At 60.7% G+C, this 12673-nt stretch overlaps 2 protein-coding genes across 9 annotated transcripts in view; both read right to left on the bottom strand.

The window, feature by feature from the left end:
- Window positions 1-140: 140 nt before the first annotated feature.
- OTX1 (orthodenticle homeobox 1) lies at window positions 141-4781 on the bottom strand. Its single transcript, XM_075148190.1, has 4 exons — window positions 4690-4781; window positions 2991-3482; window positions 2232-2383; window positions 141-1606 (listed from the first exon to the last, which is right to left on the bottom strand). Exons 2-4 carry the CDS (start codon window positions 3085-3087, stop codon window positions 848-850), a joined length of 1008 nt encoding a protein of 335 aa, XP_075004291.1. The 5' UTR covers window positions 3088-3482; window positions 4690-4781; the 3' UTR covers window positions 141-847.
- Window positions 4782-7569: 2788 nt separating this feature from the next.
- The window catches only part of EHBP1 (EH domain binding protein 1), a 232705-nt gene continuing 227601 nt past the window's right edge, over window positions 7570-12673 (bottom strand). For all 8 annotated transcript variants that reach the window (XM_075147589.1, XM_075147591.1, XM_075147592.1 and 5 more), the window contains 2 exons: window positions 8749-8863; window positions 7570-8569 (listed from right to left, as the gene is read on the bottom strand). In XM_075147589.1, coding sequence (XP_075003690.1) covers window positions 8479-8569; window positions 8749-8863 — 206 coding nt within the window. In that variant the 3' untranslated portion in view covers window positions 7570-8478. The remainder of the gene's footprint in view (window positions 8570-8748; window positions 8864-12673) is intronic.

The raw sequence follows: 12673 nt of genomic DNA, 5'->3' as shown, positions 1-12673 counted from the left end.
AAGTCGTGCCCCCCCAACCCCAACCTGCTTTCCCCTGCAGCCCTCCCCCAAAAAAATAAACCAAAACTTTTTCTTTTTTGTACTGCTTTTTTTTCTCTCTTTCCTTTTTATTTTTTTTTTATTTTTATTTTTTTCCAAAAGTTTTGGTTTTTTTGGTCTGCAGGTTGGGGATCAGCCGGGCAGCCCTTCCCTCCCCCTTTGCCTCCCCTCTGGGCACCCCCCTGGGCTGCTGCTCCCCCCCCCACCCCACCAGCCCCGGGACAGCGCGGCCGAGCTCACGAGGAGCCCTCGAGGATGGACGAGGACGTGACATGGGGAAAGATTCATTTTTAGGGAAAAAAATTTAAAAAAGAATCTTTTTTTTTTTAAGTTCTGTTCCGTGTTAGACTCTAGATAAATGCCAACCCAACAGCATCAACTAAAAATAATCACGGTCACTGGAACGGACCTAGTATTTACATCGATCCCGCCGCTCCCAGCGGCAAGAGGCTGTACAGGACCAGCAAGCCAGGGGCTGCCGCACCCGGGGGGGTGAGGGTCCCCGCATGAAGTTGGGGGGCACCGGCAGGCTTTTTTTTTTTTTTTTTTTTTTTTTAAACTCCTCTTCTGTTGCGTTTAAAAAAATAATAATTATAATAAACCCGCTGGAGGGGCGCAGGAAGCAAATAAATATCAGTCAGTAGAGATGGGGGTGGCAGGACCCCCCTCCCCGGGGCATCGCCACTGCTAACGAAGAGGGAGGAGGAGGAGGAGGAGGAAGAGCCGGAGCCAGAGTCCTGCCCGGGAGGCGGTGGGGAGAGCCCGGGCAGGGGGGCACGGTGGCTGAGGGGGGACAGTGGTCGGTCCCTCACAAGACCTGGAAGCGCCAGGACGCCTGGTCCTTGTAGTCGAGGCAGTCGGGGGAGTTGAAGTTGAGCTTCCAGGAGGCGGCGGCGGCAGCGGCGGGCTCCTTGTAGTCCAGGCAGTCGGAGGAGTTGAAGGGCAGCCCGGTGCCGCCGTAACCCTGGTGGTGGTGGTGATGGTGATGATGGTGGTGGTGGCCCGAGCTCTGGCTCAGCGGGTGGTGATGGTGATGGCCAGGCACCGAGGAGGGCCCCATGGGGCTGAGCTGGTGGGGATGGTGGTGGGAGTGCATGGGCGCCAGGTAGGAGCTGCAATCAACGCCCCCAAAATAGGACGAGGAGGGCGGCGCGGGGTAACCCTGCCCGTACCCCCCGCCTTGGCCGTAGGACACGGGGTAGCTGGCCGAGGCGGCAGCGGCGGCGGGGCCGGCCCGTTGCATGCAGGACGCGGCAGCTGGCGGCAGGGGCTCGGGCACCGTCACCCCCGCCGGCGCCGCGCTGGGAGAGATGGAAGCCGGGCTCCAGATGGACGACGCCGGGGTGCTGAGAGATGCCGGGGCGCCCGCCGGAGCCGATGAGGCCGAGCTGGAGGAGGAAGAAGAGGCTGAGCTGGAGGCCGCTGCTGGCGGCGTGAACTGCCCGCTGCTCTCCGAACCCGAGCTCTCACGAGCCGGTGAGGATTTCTTCTTGGCCGGACGGCTCTTGGCCCCGCCGCCGCTCTGCTGCTGCTGCCGGCACTTGGCACGGCGGTTCTTGAACCAGACCTGGGGCAAGAAAATGGGATGCAGGAGGCATGAACGTTGGGGCAAGTACGGAGGGCAGGGAGAGCGGGGGGGGTCCCCCGCTCTCCCTGTCCCCCCTCCTTGCCCCAGGAGTACCCAACCCACCTCACCCCAGCACCAGTTCCACCAGCGCCCACGCCCCGCCATTAGCACTGCACGCCCCCGCACCCCGAAAAAAAACCTGCCCCGCCTGGTGCCCGGGCCACCCTGCATCCCACCCCACAAGCAAGGATGCCCAGGGCCAGCAGCTGGGGTGTCCCAGCTTGTGCATGTCTCCGGCGTAGTGACAAAGTATGGGTTTAGGGCATGGATCCTGCGTGGGGTGCTGCTCACGTATCCCACCCCACTGGGCATCACCATCTGGGGAGCAGTGCCGGAGGGAGCCCCCCTGGGAAGCACCCAGGTAGCGGGGCTGCTACGCCCTGGGGCAGGTGGAGTGGGACAGAAAAATATTAATAAAAATAAAATTAATAAAAGAGGATAAAAAGGAAAAATAGAAGTCCCCCTTTGCCCACATGCCGGGTCCGAGCCGTGCCAGCCGAGTCGGGGTGCTCCTGCATCCCCCCAACCCGCGACGGTGCGGGACCTCCCCACGCAGGTCTGGTACCTGGACTCGGGATTCAGGCAGGTTGATCTTCAGGGCGACCTCCTCCCGCATGAAGATGTCGGGGTAGCGGGTCTTGGCGAAGAGTGCCTCCAGCACGTCCAGCTGCGAGCGGGTGAAGGTGGTGCGCTCCCGCCGCTGCTTCCGTGGGGTGGCTGGGGGCGAGCACCGCCACGCCGGTCACGCCGGCTCCCCGCTCACCTCCCGCACACCCCCAGCAAGGCGGCTGCCCTGGCACCCCCAGGGCAGAGGCCTGCAAAGCATCCCCACCTCGGACCCCAAAAAGCGGCGGTGCTCCCCACACCCCAGCCCCACGGCAGCCGGGCGCTGCCCACCCAGGCTGGACTCTGTCCTGCTGCAGGCAGGGCGAGCGGCACGGGGCTGGGGAAGGGTCAGGCCCGGCACCGGCGGGAGCAACGGAGAGATTTCGTTGCGTCGAAATAAAGCTGCTTTTTTTTTTTAAAAAAAAAAAAAGCTTTTTTATCCTTAAAAATCCCCACGGGAAGTAAGAAGCCCCAGGGACAGGGGGAAATTCAGCTGGAACCGGCGCTGTCCCCCCCACCCCGCTCTCCCCACCCAGGAGTGCCAGCAAATGGGAGCACCCACCCCACAGCCCACTCCAAACCATACGGTCCCACGGGCTCCTTCAAACCCGCCCCGGATGCAGCTTTTCCCCCTCCACTTGCTCCCAGGCAGGCACCCGCAGGGGCACGGGTGGGTGATGGTGGGGATGGGGAGGGGCGCGCGGCACGGGGCACTCACCTGGGTACCCCACGGAGGGATGCAGCAGGTCCATGGCGGGGCCCGTCAGCCCCAGCCCGTTCATGCCGTAAGGGGGCTGTTTAAGGTAAGACATCATGCTAAAAGCCGGGCAGGTTTCCTCCAAAGTCCCGCAGAAAAAAAAAATAATAATTAAAAAAAAAAAAAAAACAAAAGTTTGGGGTGGGGAGGGGGGAAAAGGAAGGGGGGGAAAAAAAAAAGCCCCAACAAAAAGAACCCCCGACAAAACCCCAAACAAGAGGCAAAAAAATTAAAAGCCAACAACAATTAAAAAACGGAGCACAAAATCGGCGTAAAAGGAGTTTTTTTCGTTCCGTCCCGCCGTCACCGCCGCGAGGTCCTCAAGCGATCGCAGGCAAAGGGTGAGGAAAAAAAAAAAAGAAGAAAAAAAAGGAAAAAAAAATTAAAACAACAACGAGGATCGGGAAACAAAAAGGCGGATTTCTTCCCCGCGCAAAGGCGAGGCCGGAACGCCTGGGGAGAGAGCAGAGAGAGGCGGGTTAGGGGGTCCAGCCGCCCCGAGTCCTGCCGAGGGGCGTCCCGGGGGCTGGGCGGCCGCGGGGCTGCGCGCACCCCGGCGCGGGGGCAGCGGGCAGCCGGCCTTTAATTGTAAATTTTATAATTATTATTATTGTTATTTTATTTTAAACGAAGGCGAGTTGCGTGCAAGCGCCGAGAGGCAACAGTGCCCGGCGATTGGGAGAGATAAAGCAATTATTTAAAAAGATAATTGGATTAGGAATCAAAAGGAGGTACCAGAGGAGGGAAGTATAATTAATTTAAAAGCGAGCAGACGGGACGTTTTAATTAGAAATGGATAAGAGTTAAAAAGGGAAAAAGGAAGAGGGAGAGCGCAGGCACCCGAGCGGGCGGCGGGCGCCGGCAGCCCGGGCCGGGAGGGCGGCGGGGCCCGTCCCGGGGCCGGGGGGGGGGTCCGGCAGCGCCGGGTGACACACAGGGGACCCGGCGGCCGCCGGCTCGGGAGGCAGCGGCCGGGCTCAGTGACAAAAAGCAGCAGATAAACGCGGAGGGGAGGAAGGGGCGGAGAGACCCCGGGCGGCCCCGCCGAGCCCCTGGGGCGGCCCCCGCCGCCGGTACCGGGACCCCCCCCACGCCGGCGGCATCGCGGGCATCCCGGCCCGCGGGGGTGGTCAGTTTTGGGCGGGGGTGAGGGGCACCCCCGGCAGGCCGGGGCCGGGCGGCAGCGCCGTGACCCGGCGTTGCATAACTTTGCCGGGGAGCGCGGCGGAGCGGGACCGTCCCGGGCGGCGAGAGAGGGAAAAGCGGCAAATAAAGGGGAAAAGAAAAAGGAAAAGAGAAAGAGGAAAATCTCGGGGCAGCCCCGGCCCGGCCGTGCCCACCCCCCGCACCCACACACACGCACCCCGGGTGCGGGTGCCGGTGCCGCGGGCCCGCTCCGTCCCGCCGCCGTCGCCCGCCCCGTCGGGGAGTGCGGTGCCCGCCGCCCCCGCCCGCCTCACCTGCGCGGCCACCTGCGGAGCGACCGCCGCGGCGGGGGCTGCGCGCAGGGCGGAGCGGGCGGGGGGCGCGGAGGGGGCGGGCGGGGGGGGGGTGTCAGGCAGGTGAGAGGCGGGCTGGGGAGGGGGGCCCGGGGGGGGGGAGGGGGCGATGCCCGAAGCCCAGCCGCGCACCCCCAACTTGTCGGGGCGCCCCGCGTTACCTTGCCGGCGGCCCGCGCTGTCGGGGCGATGGAGCCGCGGCCCTGATGAGGATTGATCACCTACCCCCGGCCCTACCCTTGTATGTGCGCGCAAAGCATCTGCGTAACCACCCCGGCGCCAATCCCCGGCCGCTCCCCGCCTGACTGACAGCCGCCCGGGCAATGGCAGCGCAGGGCGCCGGCTCCCTCCGCGCCCCCCCCCCCCCTCACGCCCCGCGCCGCTCCGCGCCGCTCCGCGCTCCCCCGCGCACCCGCCGCCGACGCGCCCGGCCCGGCCCCGGCGGCGCGGAGAGCTGGCCGGTGGAGTAAGGGGGGGGGGGGGTGTGGGGGTGGGCGCTGAGGGCCCCGCGTAACCTCCGCGGAGGGGACGGGGGGTGGGAATCGTTAGAGAAGTTAGGCGGGGGGAGCCGCTCCGCGCCCGCGTACCTCTGTCCCCACCCCCGGGCAGCCCCCTGCCCCGCTCCGCGCCCCCGCCGGCCGAGGGGACCGAGGAAAAGTTTCGGCCGTCGCCTGCGCCGGCGCGGAGGGGGCTCCTGGGGGGGCAGGCGGGGTGGGGAGCCGGGGGGAGCGGGGTCCCGGCCCGCCCCCGGTGACTGGAGTCTCGCCCAAACTTTGTGCTTTAAAATAATAATAAAAAAGCAGCGGCCGCACTTTTCCCCGCGTGTCCTGAATCCAGGGGCTGCTCCGCGCCGTGGGGGGCGAGCGGGCGGGGGCGGCCCGGGGGCAGCGGGGAGAGGGGCGGCGGGGGAGGTGGGGGGGGAACGGGACCCACCGCTCCGGTCCGCACCGCTCCGCGCAGCCCGACTCGTTGCCCGCAGCTGCGGCGAAAGCGGAGCGGCGCGGGGCGGGCGCGGAGCGACGGGGTGGGTGCTCGGGGGGGCGCGGAGCGGGGCGCTGCGGCCGCGCAGGCGGCGGAGCGGTCCCGGACCTCTAACGAGGGCTCCGGTGCGCGGCTTTTGTTGGTCTCCCCAAATCGACTCCCTCTAATTGCAGTTGGAGCTGAAAGCGAGCTAATGTTCAAAGGCGCTGCCCGCCGGCCCCGACCAGAACGCGGTTTTCCTTCCCCCCCCCCTCTTTTTTTTTTTTTTTTTCTTCTTTTCCCCATTTTTTCCCGGGCGAGGAGGGAACCGTCTGATCCGGGCGGGAGGGAGATGATGGGCCGAGGTGGGGGAGAGAAAAGGAGATTTACAAGCCCCTCCGCTCGTCCGCAGAAGTCAGCGACACGGGCACTTCTCCCCGCAACAAAGGCGCCGCGGCCCATTCACAAAAAGCAAAGGGAGGAGGTGGAGGGAGGAGGAAGGGTTTGGGGGGGCCGTTTCACCCCTCTCCGTCCCCCCCCACCTCGTTTTGCTCCGGTCCCGCCGGGGCAGTTCCCGGGCCGGGCTGCGCTCCCCCCCGCCGCCTTCCCATCACTTCGCCCCGCCGGGGCAGCCCCGCTCCTGGCGGGCAGCAGCCGCCCCCGGGGGTGCCCCCCCACCCCCCCACGGGGGGATATCTGTGCCTCCCCCCAAATCCCCCCGCAACCACCGCGGTTGCCCAATCCCCAATTGCGGACGCCTCCCCGCCGGCTCGGCCGGGGGCTGCGGGCAGGGCGGGCGCGGGGCTCGCCGCCCCACGAGGTGACGGTCCCGGCCCCCCCCGACCCCCCCTTCCCTCCGCCGGACGGAGCCTGCGCCCTCCTCCCTGAGCCCAGGTAAGGTCGGCGGCCGGGCGGGGGCTGCGGGCGGGCAGGGGGCTGGGCTGGGCTGCGCGTCCCCCCGGCCCCGGCGGCGGGGAAGGGCAGGCGCAGGGGTAGGGAAGGCAGCTCGGACCGGCCACGAGGCGGGGGGGCTCTTGCGGCCGGTTCCCGGGCCGGGGGCTGGGGGCGGGAGGGACACACACACACACACACACACACACTTACTTATTTTACCCGCAACCCGGGGGCTGAGTTACTTTTTTCGCATTAGAAGACAGACAGGCACCGGCTCCCGGGGGGGGGGATGCTCGCCCGCCCGCCCGCCCCCGCCGTCCCTCCTCGGCCCCCGGGGGCAGCCCCAGGCTTCGGGGCTCGGCAGCTCCCGGCGCCCGGCCGGGCAGGCAGCGCCGCGGGCTTTGCCGCCTTCTCCCCTCTCGAGTCTCCGCTGCCCTCCGCGGCCGCGGAGCCCTCGGGGCGTGTGTCCCCCCACCTCCCCAGCCCCTGTACTTTTGGGAGAGGGCAGGGGGGCGCGGCGGACCCGGCTGCCCGCCGCGCCTGCCCTGCCGGCGGCCGGGCGCTCCGCACATCCTCCCCAAATTCGCGCGGGGCCAAACCCACCGGCGGGCACCGGGGCAGCCCCCGGCCCCCCCGGGCCGGGCCGGCGCAGCCCGCGGGCACCGGCGGCCGCTCGCACAAGGCCGAGTGCTTCCCTCCTGCACGGGGCTTTTTTTCGGTGGGAGCGGGAGGGCGCGGTGGGGAGCGAGTCGCCGTTGCACCCGGAGCCGCCGACGATGGCGGGGGTCCCTCCCGGGACGGCAGTCGCGTCCCCGCGGGGTTTGGGCTCTCTCCGGCCCCGCCGCCCGCTCAGCTTCCCGCGGGTGCGCTCCTTGCGCGGCCGCGACCGCAGCGGAGCCTTGGCCGCGCATCCCCCGCGCCGGCCGGCGGGCGGCATCGGCCCCGCAGGGAAAAGTTCCACCTCCTCCTCCCCGACTTGCGTTTTATTAAAAACAAACGAAAAACTTTTCCCGCTGGTGGGTTTCGTTGCGTTGGGGAAGCGGCGGCGGCCGGGGCGGCCCTGGGCGGCGGAGCCCCGCTGCCTCCCGCGGGGTCGGACCCTTCCCGGTCCCCGGGCCCCCTCCCCGGGCGGCGGAGGGAGGGAGGAGGGAGGGAGGGAGTTTCCCAGGTAAAGAGGAAAGCGGCAGTTACGGTAAGAAAGATTCGGCTTTTATTGAAAATTTTATATATGACTCGGTATTGTAATAAATAAACGAGACGAGCTCCACGAAGGGACGATGCGAGCGCGGGACACGCGTGGGGGCACACGGACGGGGCGGGGTGGCGGAGCGCGGAGGGGGACGCGGCCCGGGCGCAATAAATAACGCGGAGCGGCGGCGCGGCCCGGGACGCGGGGGGACGCGGGTGGGAAGCGCCGCGCTGCCCCGGGCCGGGCCGGGCTCTGCCCCGGGCCGCCCCGCCGGCAGCCGCTCCGGGGCTTTGCGCCCCGAGAAACCCCCCGAGTAAACCAGAGCAGCTCAGCTCTACTCCCGGGGAAATGTAAAACTGCTGAAATAAAACACTGGTAAATACAGCACATTTTTAATAATAACTGGGGTGGATCTGACCTAACTATAAAATGTAGGTAGCTTATTAAGTATTACATATGGCAGGACTAGATGAAACCATTCCCAATGATTTTTTTTTTCCTATATCCCCCTCTCTAATCCTATTACGACAAAAACGTATTTATTTCAAAACTCAGCCCTCCTCCAGCTACCGAAACCAGGACAGACTTTATTTCTTCTGCTCCTTCCGCACACCGCCGGCACCGCCCGCACGCCCGGGGTCTCGGCGATTTCATTCCAAACCCTTTCGGCAGGAGAGCTGAGCCCACAACGAAACCATGGTACAACGCGAGTTCGCTTGAGTGGAAACCAAAAAACAACGGAGCGGGGCCCGGCGCAGCCTAGATCTGGCCTAAGAAAATGGAAAAAAGTTTTAAATTTTTTTTTGTTTGTTTCAAAACATTTTTTTTTTCCCCAGTCTCATGTCGGCGTTTTAAAAACGTAAGAAAGAGCCGCGCTGCGATTTTGCCACCGCTGCGGGAAGGCCGCTCACTGGAGGACGCATTTCTCTTCCTTCTTGGCCATCTTGCCTTTGTTTTGCTCCAGGGTCCTCTCCAAATGCTCGTCCTCTTCCTCGGCCCTGCGGAAAGAGGCGGCGGGAGGCGCGGTGAGGGGCTGCGCGGGATGCGCGCCCACCCCGCTCCCCTCCGCGCCGAACCCCCCACCCCGACCGCGGCCACGGCGCCCGTGGACTTGGCCCAAACTTTCCGTGGGGGGCCGTGGCGGCTCGGCGGGGACCCCCCCCTTCGCCCGACTCACTGCTTCTCCTGGGCGTCCAGGTCCCTGACCAGCGCGTCCCGTTTGTTAACGAGAATAACGAGTTCGTCCAGCAAAAGCTGCTCTCGCCTCTTCTGCGCCTCGGTCTTCTGCCAGTCTGCCGGAGAAAACCAAAACAACAGCGCTGAGACACCGCGGCCGCCACCGCCGGGGCGCAGCCAGCCGCGCCGGGACACGGGGCTGCTGCGGCGAGGGGACCGGCCCAGCCCGGCCCGGCCCCGGCCCAGCCCGGCCCGCCGCCGCTCTCCCCAGCGGGAGCTACCGCGGGGAGACGCGCAGCCTCCGGCCTTTCCTCTTCCTGCCCACCTGGCCCGGGGGAGCTCAGCAGCGACTTTGGGGTCGTTTCGGGTTTTTTGGGGGTTTTATGTTTTTTGTTTGTTTGTTTGTTTGTTTTTTGTTTGTTTGGTTGGTTTTTTTCACGAGTGTGTTTCCTGGACGGGCACCGACGTTCACCAAGTTTTCCCTTTCTAGAAGGAAAACCCATTTCCCTGCAACCCGGCTCTTCTTTGCTAATTCCCCGCTTGCTCTTAGCAGCTGGAGGAATCTCACACTGGGCACCATATGCCTCGCAGTAACTTTAAAAGCAGGTATCAGTTAATTAGCATTTTCCCCTTTGAAGTAAAAATACACTTGCTACATAATATCGCGGGGCCCCTTCATCCCCGGCGCTGGCGGACGGGGCCGCCTCGCTTCTCCCAAAGGGGTTTTTCTCGCCGCTCCCCGGCCCGGCGGAGCCCCCGGCCCGGCCCGGCCCGGCCCGGCCCGCCGCAGCCCCCCGGGGCCGCCCCGCAGCCTCCGGCTCTCCAGCCAGACCGTAAGGGCTTGTCGCTGTCAGTCAAGCCCCAGCCTTCCCCGCCTCCCTCATTAAGAAGGTAAACAATGAAAAGCAGGAGCAGTAGATGATGAGGGAGATAGCAGGACAAACGAGGAGCGGGAGGGAAAGAGGACGCCGGCTCCCAAAAAAAAAAAAACCAACCCAAAACCACCGGGAGAAGCCATCGCCACCGGCCCGGCGCTGTCCTCCTCCTCCTCCTCTTCCTCCTCCTCTCCGGCCGAGCTTCCCGAAGGCGAAGGGGAGAGAGGGTGCAGTCCTTTTGGCTTTCTCCCCGCGCTCTCCATTGCCCTGGGCGATCATGTTAAAACTCACATGGCTGGTGCTTATTCAGATAACCCGAACAATGCTCACCACCGGTTACCATGTGAATCTTCACAAACCCCGCAAGAATGCGGTGGTTCAAATCCCCCTGACCCCCCTCCAAAGCCAAATTTATTCAAGACAGCAAACTGCTCAGAAGCTTTATGAAAGCAAGTGGTGCTAGAGGGAATTCAGCCTTGTATTTACAAATTAAAAATTAGATGCATCATCATGCAATAAAGGTTGGAAAAGCGGCAGAAAGGCAGGAATGTGTAAGCACTTTTATCGCGCCCTTGCCTTCTGCCTGGGCACACGGGCCCACGAGCGAGTTACGGGTCCACACGCACGCAGGGAAAGCCCACGCCGACACGTGCGTGCAGACACGCTTGGGAGAGGCGAACACGCACGGCGGCGTCTGGCAAGCGGGGAGGGATTCGGTGCGGCGGCACCGGAGCCCTTCCCGGAGCATCGGCCTGGCAGGGCGCTGCCGAAACTTCCCAGGAGTTTTTCTGTTTCTTTTCCTTTTCCTCTTTCTTTTTCTCCTTCTTTTCCTTTTCCTCTTTCTTTTTCAAGTGTGTTGCTTCCCCTCCACCGTTGTTAAGGAAATAATTTTCCAGGTGTACACAGATCAGAATTGAAAGCTACCAGCCAAAATTACTGGTAATCTAAGCCTGCGACAAAGCTGCTTTAATTTAGGTAGCAGCCTTTTAGGTGCTAATTTTCAACGCGGTCTCTCGATTCCCACCGCTGCTTGCCCTTTTTGCTCCTTTTTGGGGAAGGCTCCTGCAGTTCCACCCGTTTAACACGCACCGCTCTGCACCTCTGCAAGTCAGAGCTTCCCAAAACCGGAGGGTTTTACCCACACAAATAAAGCCCCTCCACGCGCAATGCAATCTCAGCGTGACAAAACCGTCTTGCGAAGGGCAACAGCGGTGAGCCGGGCAGAAAAGGAGAGAGACACGGCAGAGAATTTCACGGGTGTTTGCTCCCCCCAGACATGGCCCCCAACTTTCAGGTTAACCTCCCCCCCCGCTTCTGCTGATAATTGTGCCGAGACTCGGGCTCCCCGGCACATCTGGGCACATGAAGCTCCAGGTGAAAAGGGACCTGAAAAACCCTGTCTCTACCTGGACTGGATTTAATTATTTTGCAATTTTGACGGTTTTCACTTAGTTGAAAAGCTCTTATTTTTAAAGGTTTTTTTTTTCTTTTTTTTTTCTTTTGCTTCACTCCCTACCTCTCTAGTTTCAGCAGCAATTTTAGCTTTCGAAACAGCAAACATCAGTCAAAATATTTCAGTACAGGTTTCGCTCAGTCCTTCACTACTATTTTTCCTCCGTTAAGTCCCATTCTAAGAGCTACGTGTTTTGTTGCCCCATCTTGTAGCCCTGTGGGGTAAATAACGTCATATTAGGACTTCATGGAACAAAACTGTTTTTTTTTTTTGTTTCTGTGTTTGCTCATTATTAGTGTTTGAAAAACGCCACAAGAAAACTTGCTGGCAGAAATATTCTGTTGCATTTTTACTTTGTTTCCTAGAAAAGGAGTCTGACTTTCCCCCCCGGAAAGAAATACAGTCAAGCACCAACTGGTTAAAAGAGGAATCAGCACCAAGTATTTAAATATCATTTTATATGTGATTACATTGCAATTTTGTTTTATCCAACAAAATACCGCCGGGCAGCATTTTTGGGAAGCATCCCTATGTTGAAAAAAGCAACTGTGCTCAAGTTTGATTCCTACCTGTTGTGCCTTTTAAGCCAGGATTACCTATAACACCTGTCACATATAGTTACCCAGGCTGACTGCAGCTCTGGGAAGCTACAATATGGGTTGTGATTAATTTGAAGATTTCAGAATAATACTGCTATAAAAGCTACACTCCGGACAAAAATAGGATTAAGCTCTGAGGCTGTATATGAGCTAAAAGTGTTGAAAGCTAAAGCCCCCGTGCCACTGCTCGCGACGGGCAGTTTAAAATGACAGAGTTTGCTAAATTCACGTTAAAGTAGAAATGTTTTCAATTATTCATCTTCATTGACTTCATATTGTCTTTTTTTTTCTCCCACTGCTTAAACTGATAATTACTTTGAGCAAACAGGCAGCCGGTTCCCATAGAAATGCTTTAATAGAAATGGTCGAAAGTTCTCGTAGTAAAACCTTCAACCTCGCCACTATAATAAATAAGCCCGGCACTTTGATGAAAATTAACACTAGTTTTGTAAAGAGCACATTGGGGGATTGCAGTCAGGTCTTATCTTTAGTTCCAGTCAACTAGCAATCCTGAAAGAGTTTGCATCATCATCAGAGCAGGCCATTTGATAGGATTCTGCTGCTGAACCTAATCAATCTATGGAATACTGTGGCTGCGCGGTGTAACAAAGCTAAAATAGATTTACAAATGGGGTTTTAGAGGATAAGCTCCTCCACAGGATTACATATTGATTTTAAATATAAAAAGCTTATCATATAAACCATAACTACAAAAATAGTGAACCTATGCATAAATCCTTTTAGAAGAGCACCCACTTCAAACCATAAGCCAAGAATAAATCAAGATGTACAAAATCCGAAAGAAGATCCATTTCTTGGGCAGAAAATGAACACACCACCCCAAGGTGTGCAAAAATGAACTTATCTTTTCTAAGGAGGCATTAAATCTCGAATGAAAAAAAAAGAAAGGAGCGAGAGGAAAAGTAGCTGAAAGTAAGGCATCCCGCCACTCCGCCGCGGACGTGGTAAAAATCAGGCTCTGAAATGCAGCACCTTGTT

Source organism: Calonectris borealis, chromosome 3 (assembly GCF_964195595.1).
Source record: "Calonectris borealis chromosome 3, bCalBor7.hap1.2, whole genome shotgun sequence".
Taxonomy (NCBI): domain Eukaryota; kingdom Metazoa; phylum Chordata; class Aves; order Procellariiformes; family Procellariidae; genus Calonectris; species Calonectris borealis.
Note: the sequence above shows the minus strand (reverse complement) of the source record. Positions and strands in the feature narration are given on the sequence as shown.

What these genes read in the sequence shown, in the direction of transcription:
- OTX1 (XM_075148190.1), bottom strand. Translation starts at nt 3,087, where the DNA reads ATGATGTCTTACCTTAAACAGCCCCCTTACGGCATGAACGGGCTGGGG. An exon ending in TCCCTCCGTGGGGTACCCAG is followed by an intron (nt 2,384 to 2,990) that starts GTGAGTGCCCCG and finishes GCTCGCCCCCAG; the next exon opens with CCACCCCACGGAAGCAGCGG. An exon ending in TGCCTGAATCCCGAGTCCAG is followed by an intron (nt 1,607 to 2,231) that starts GTACCAGACCTG and finishes TTCTTGCCCCAG; the next exon opens with GTCTGGTTCAAGAACCGCCG.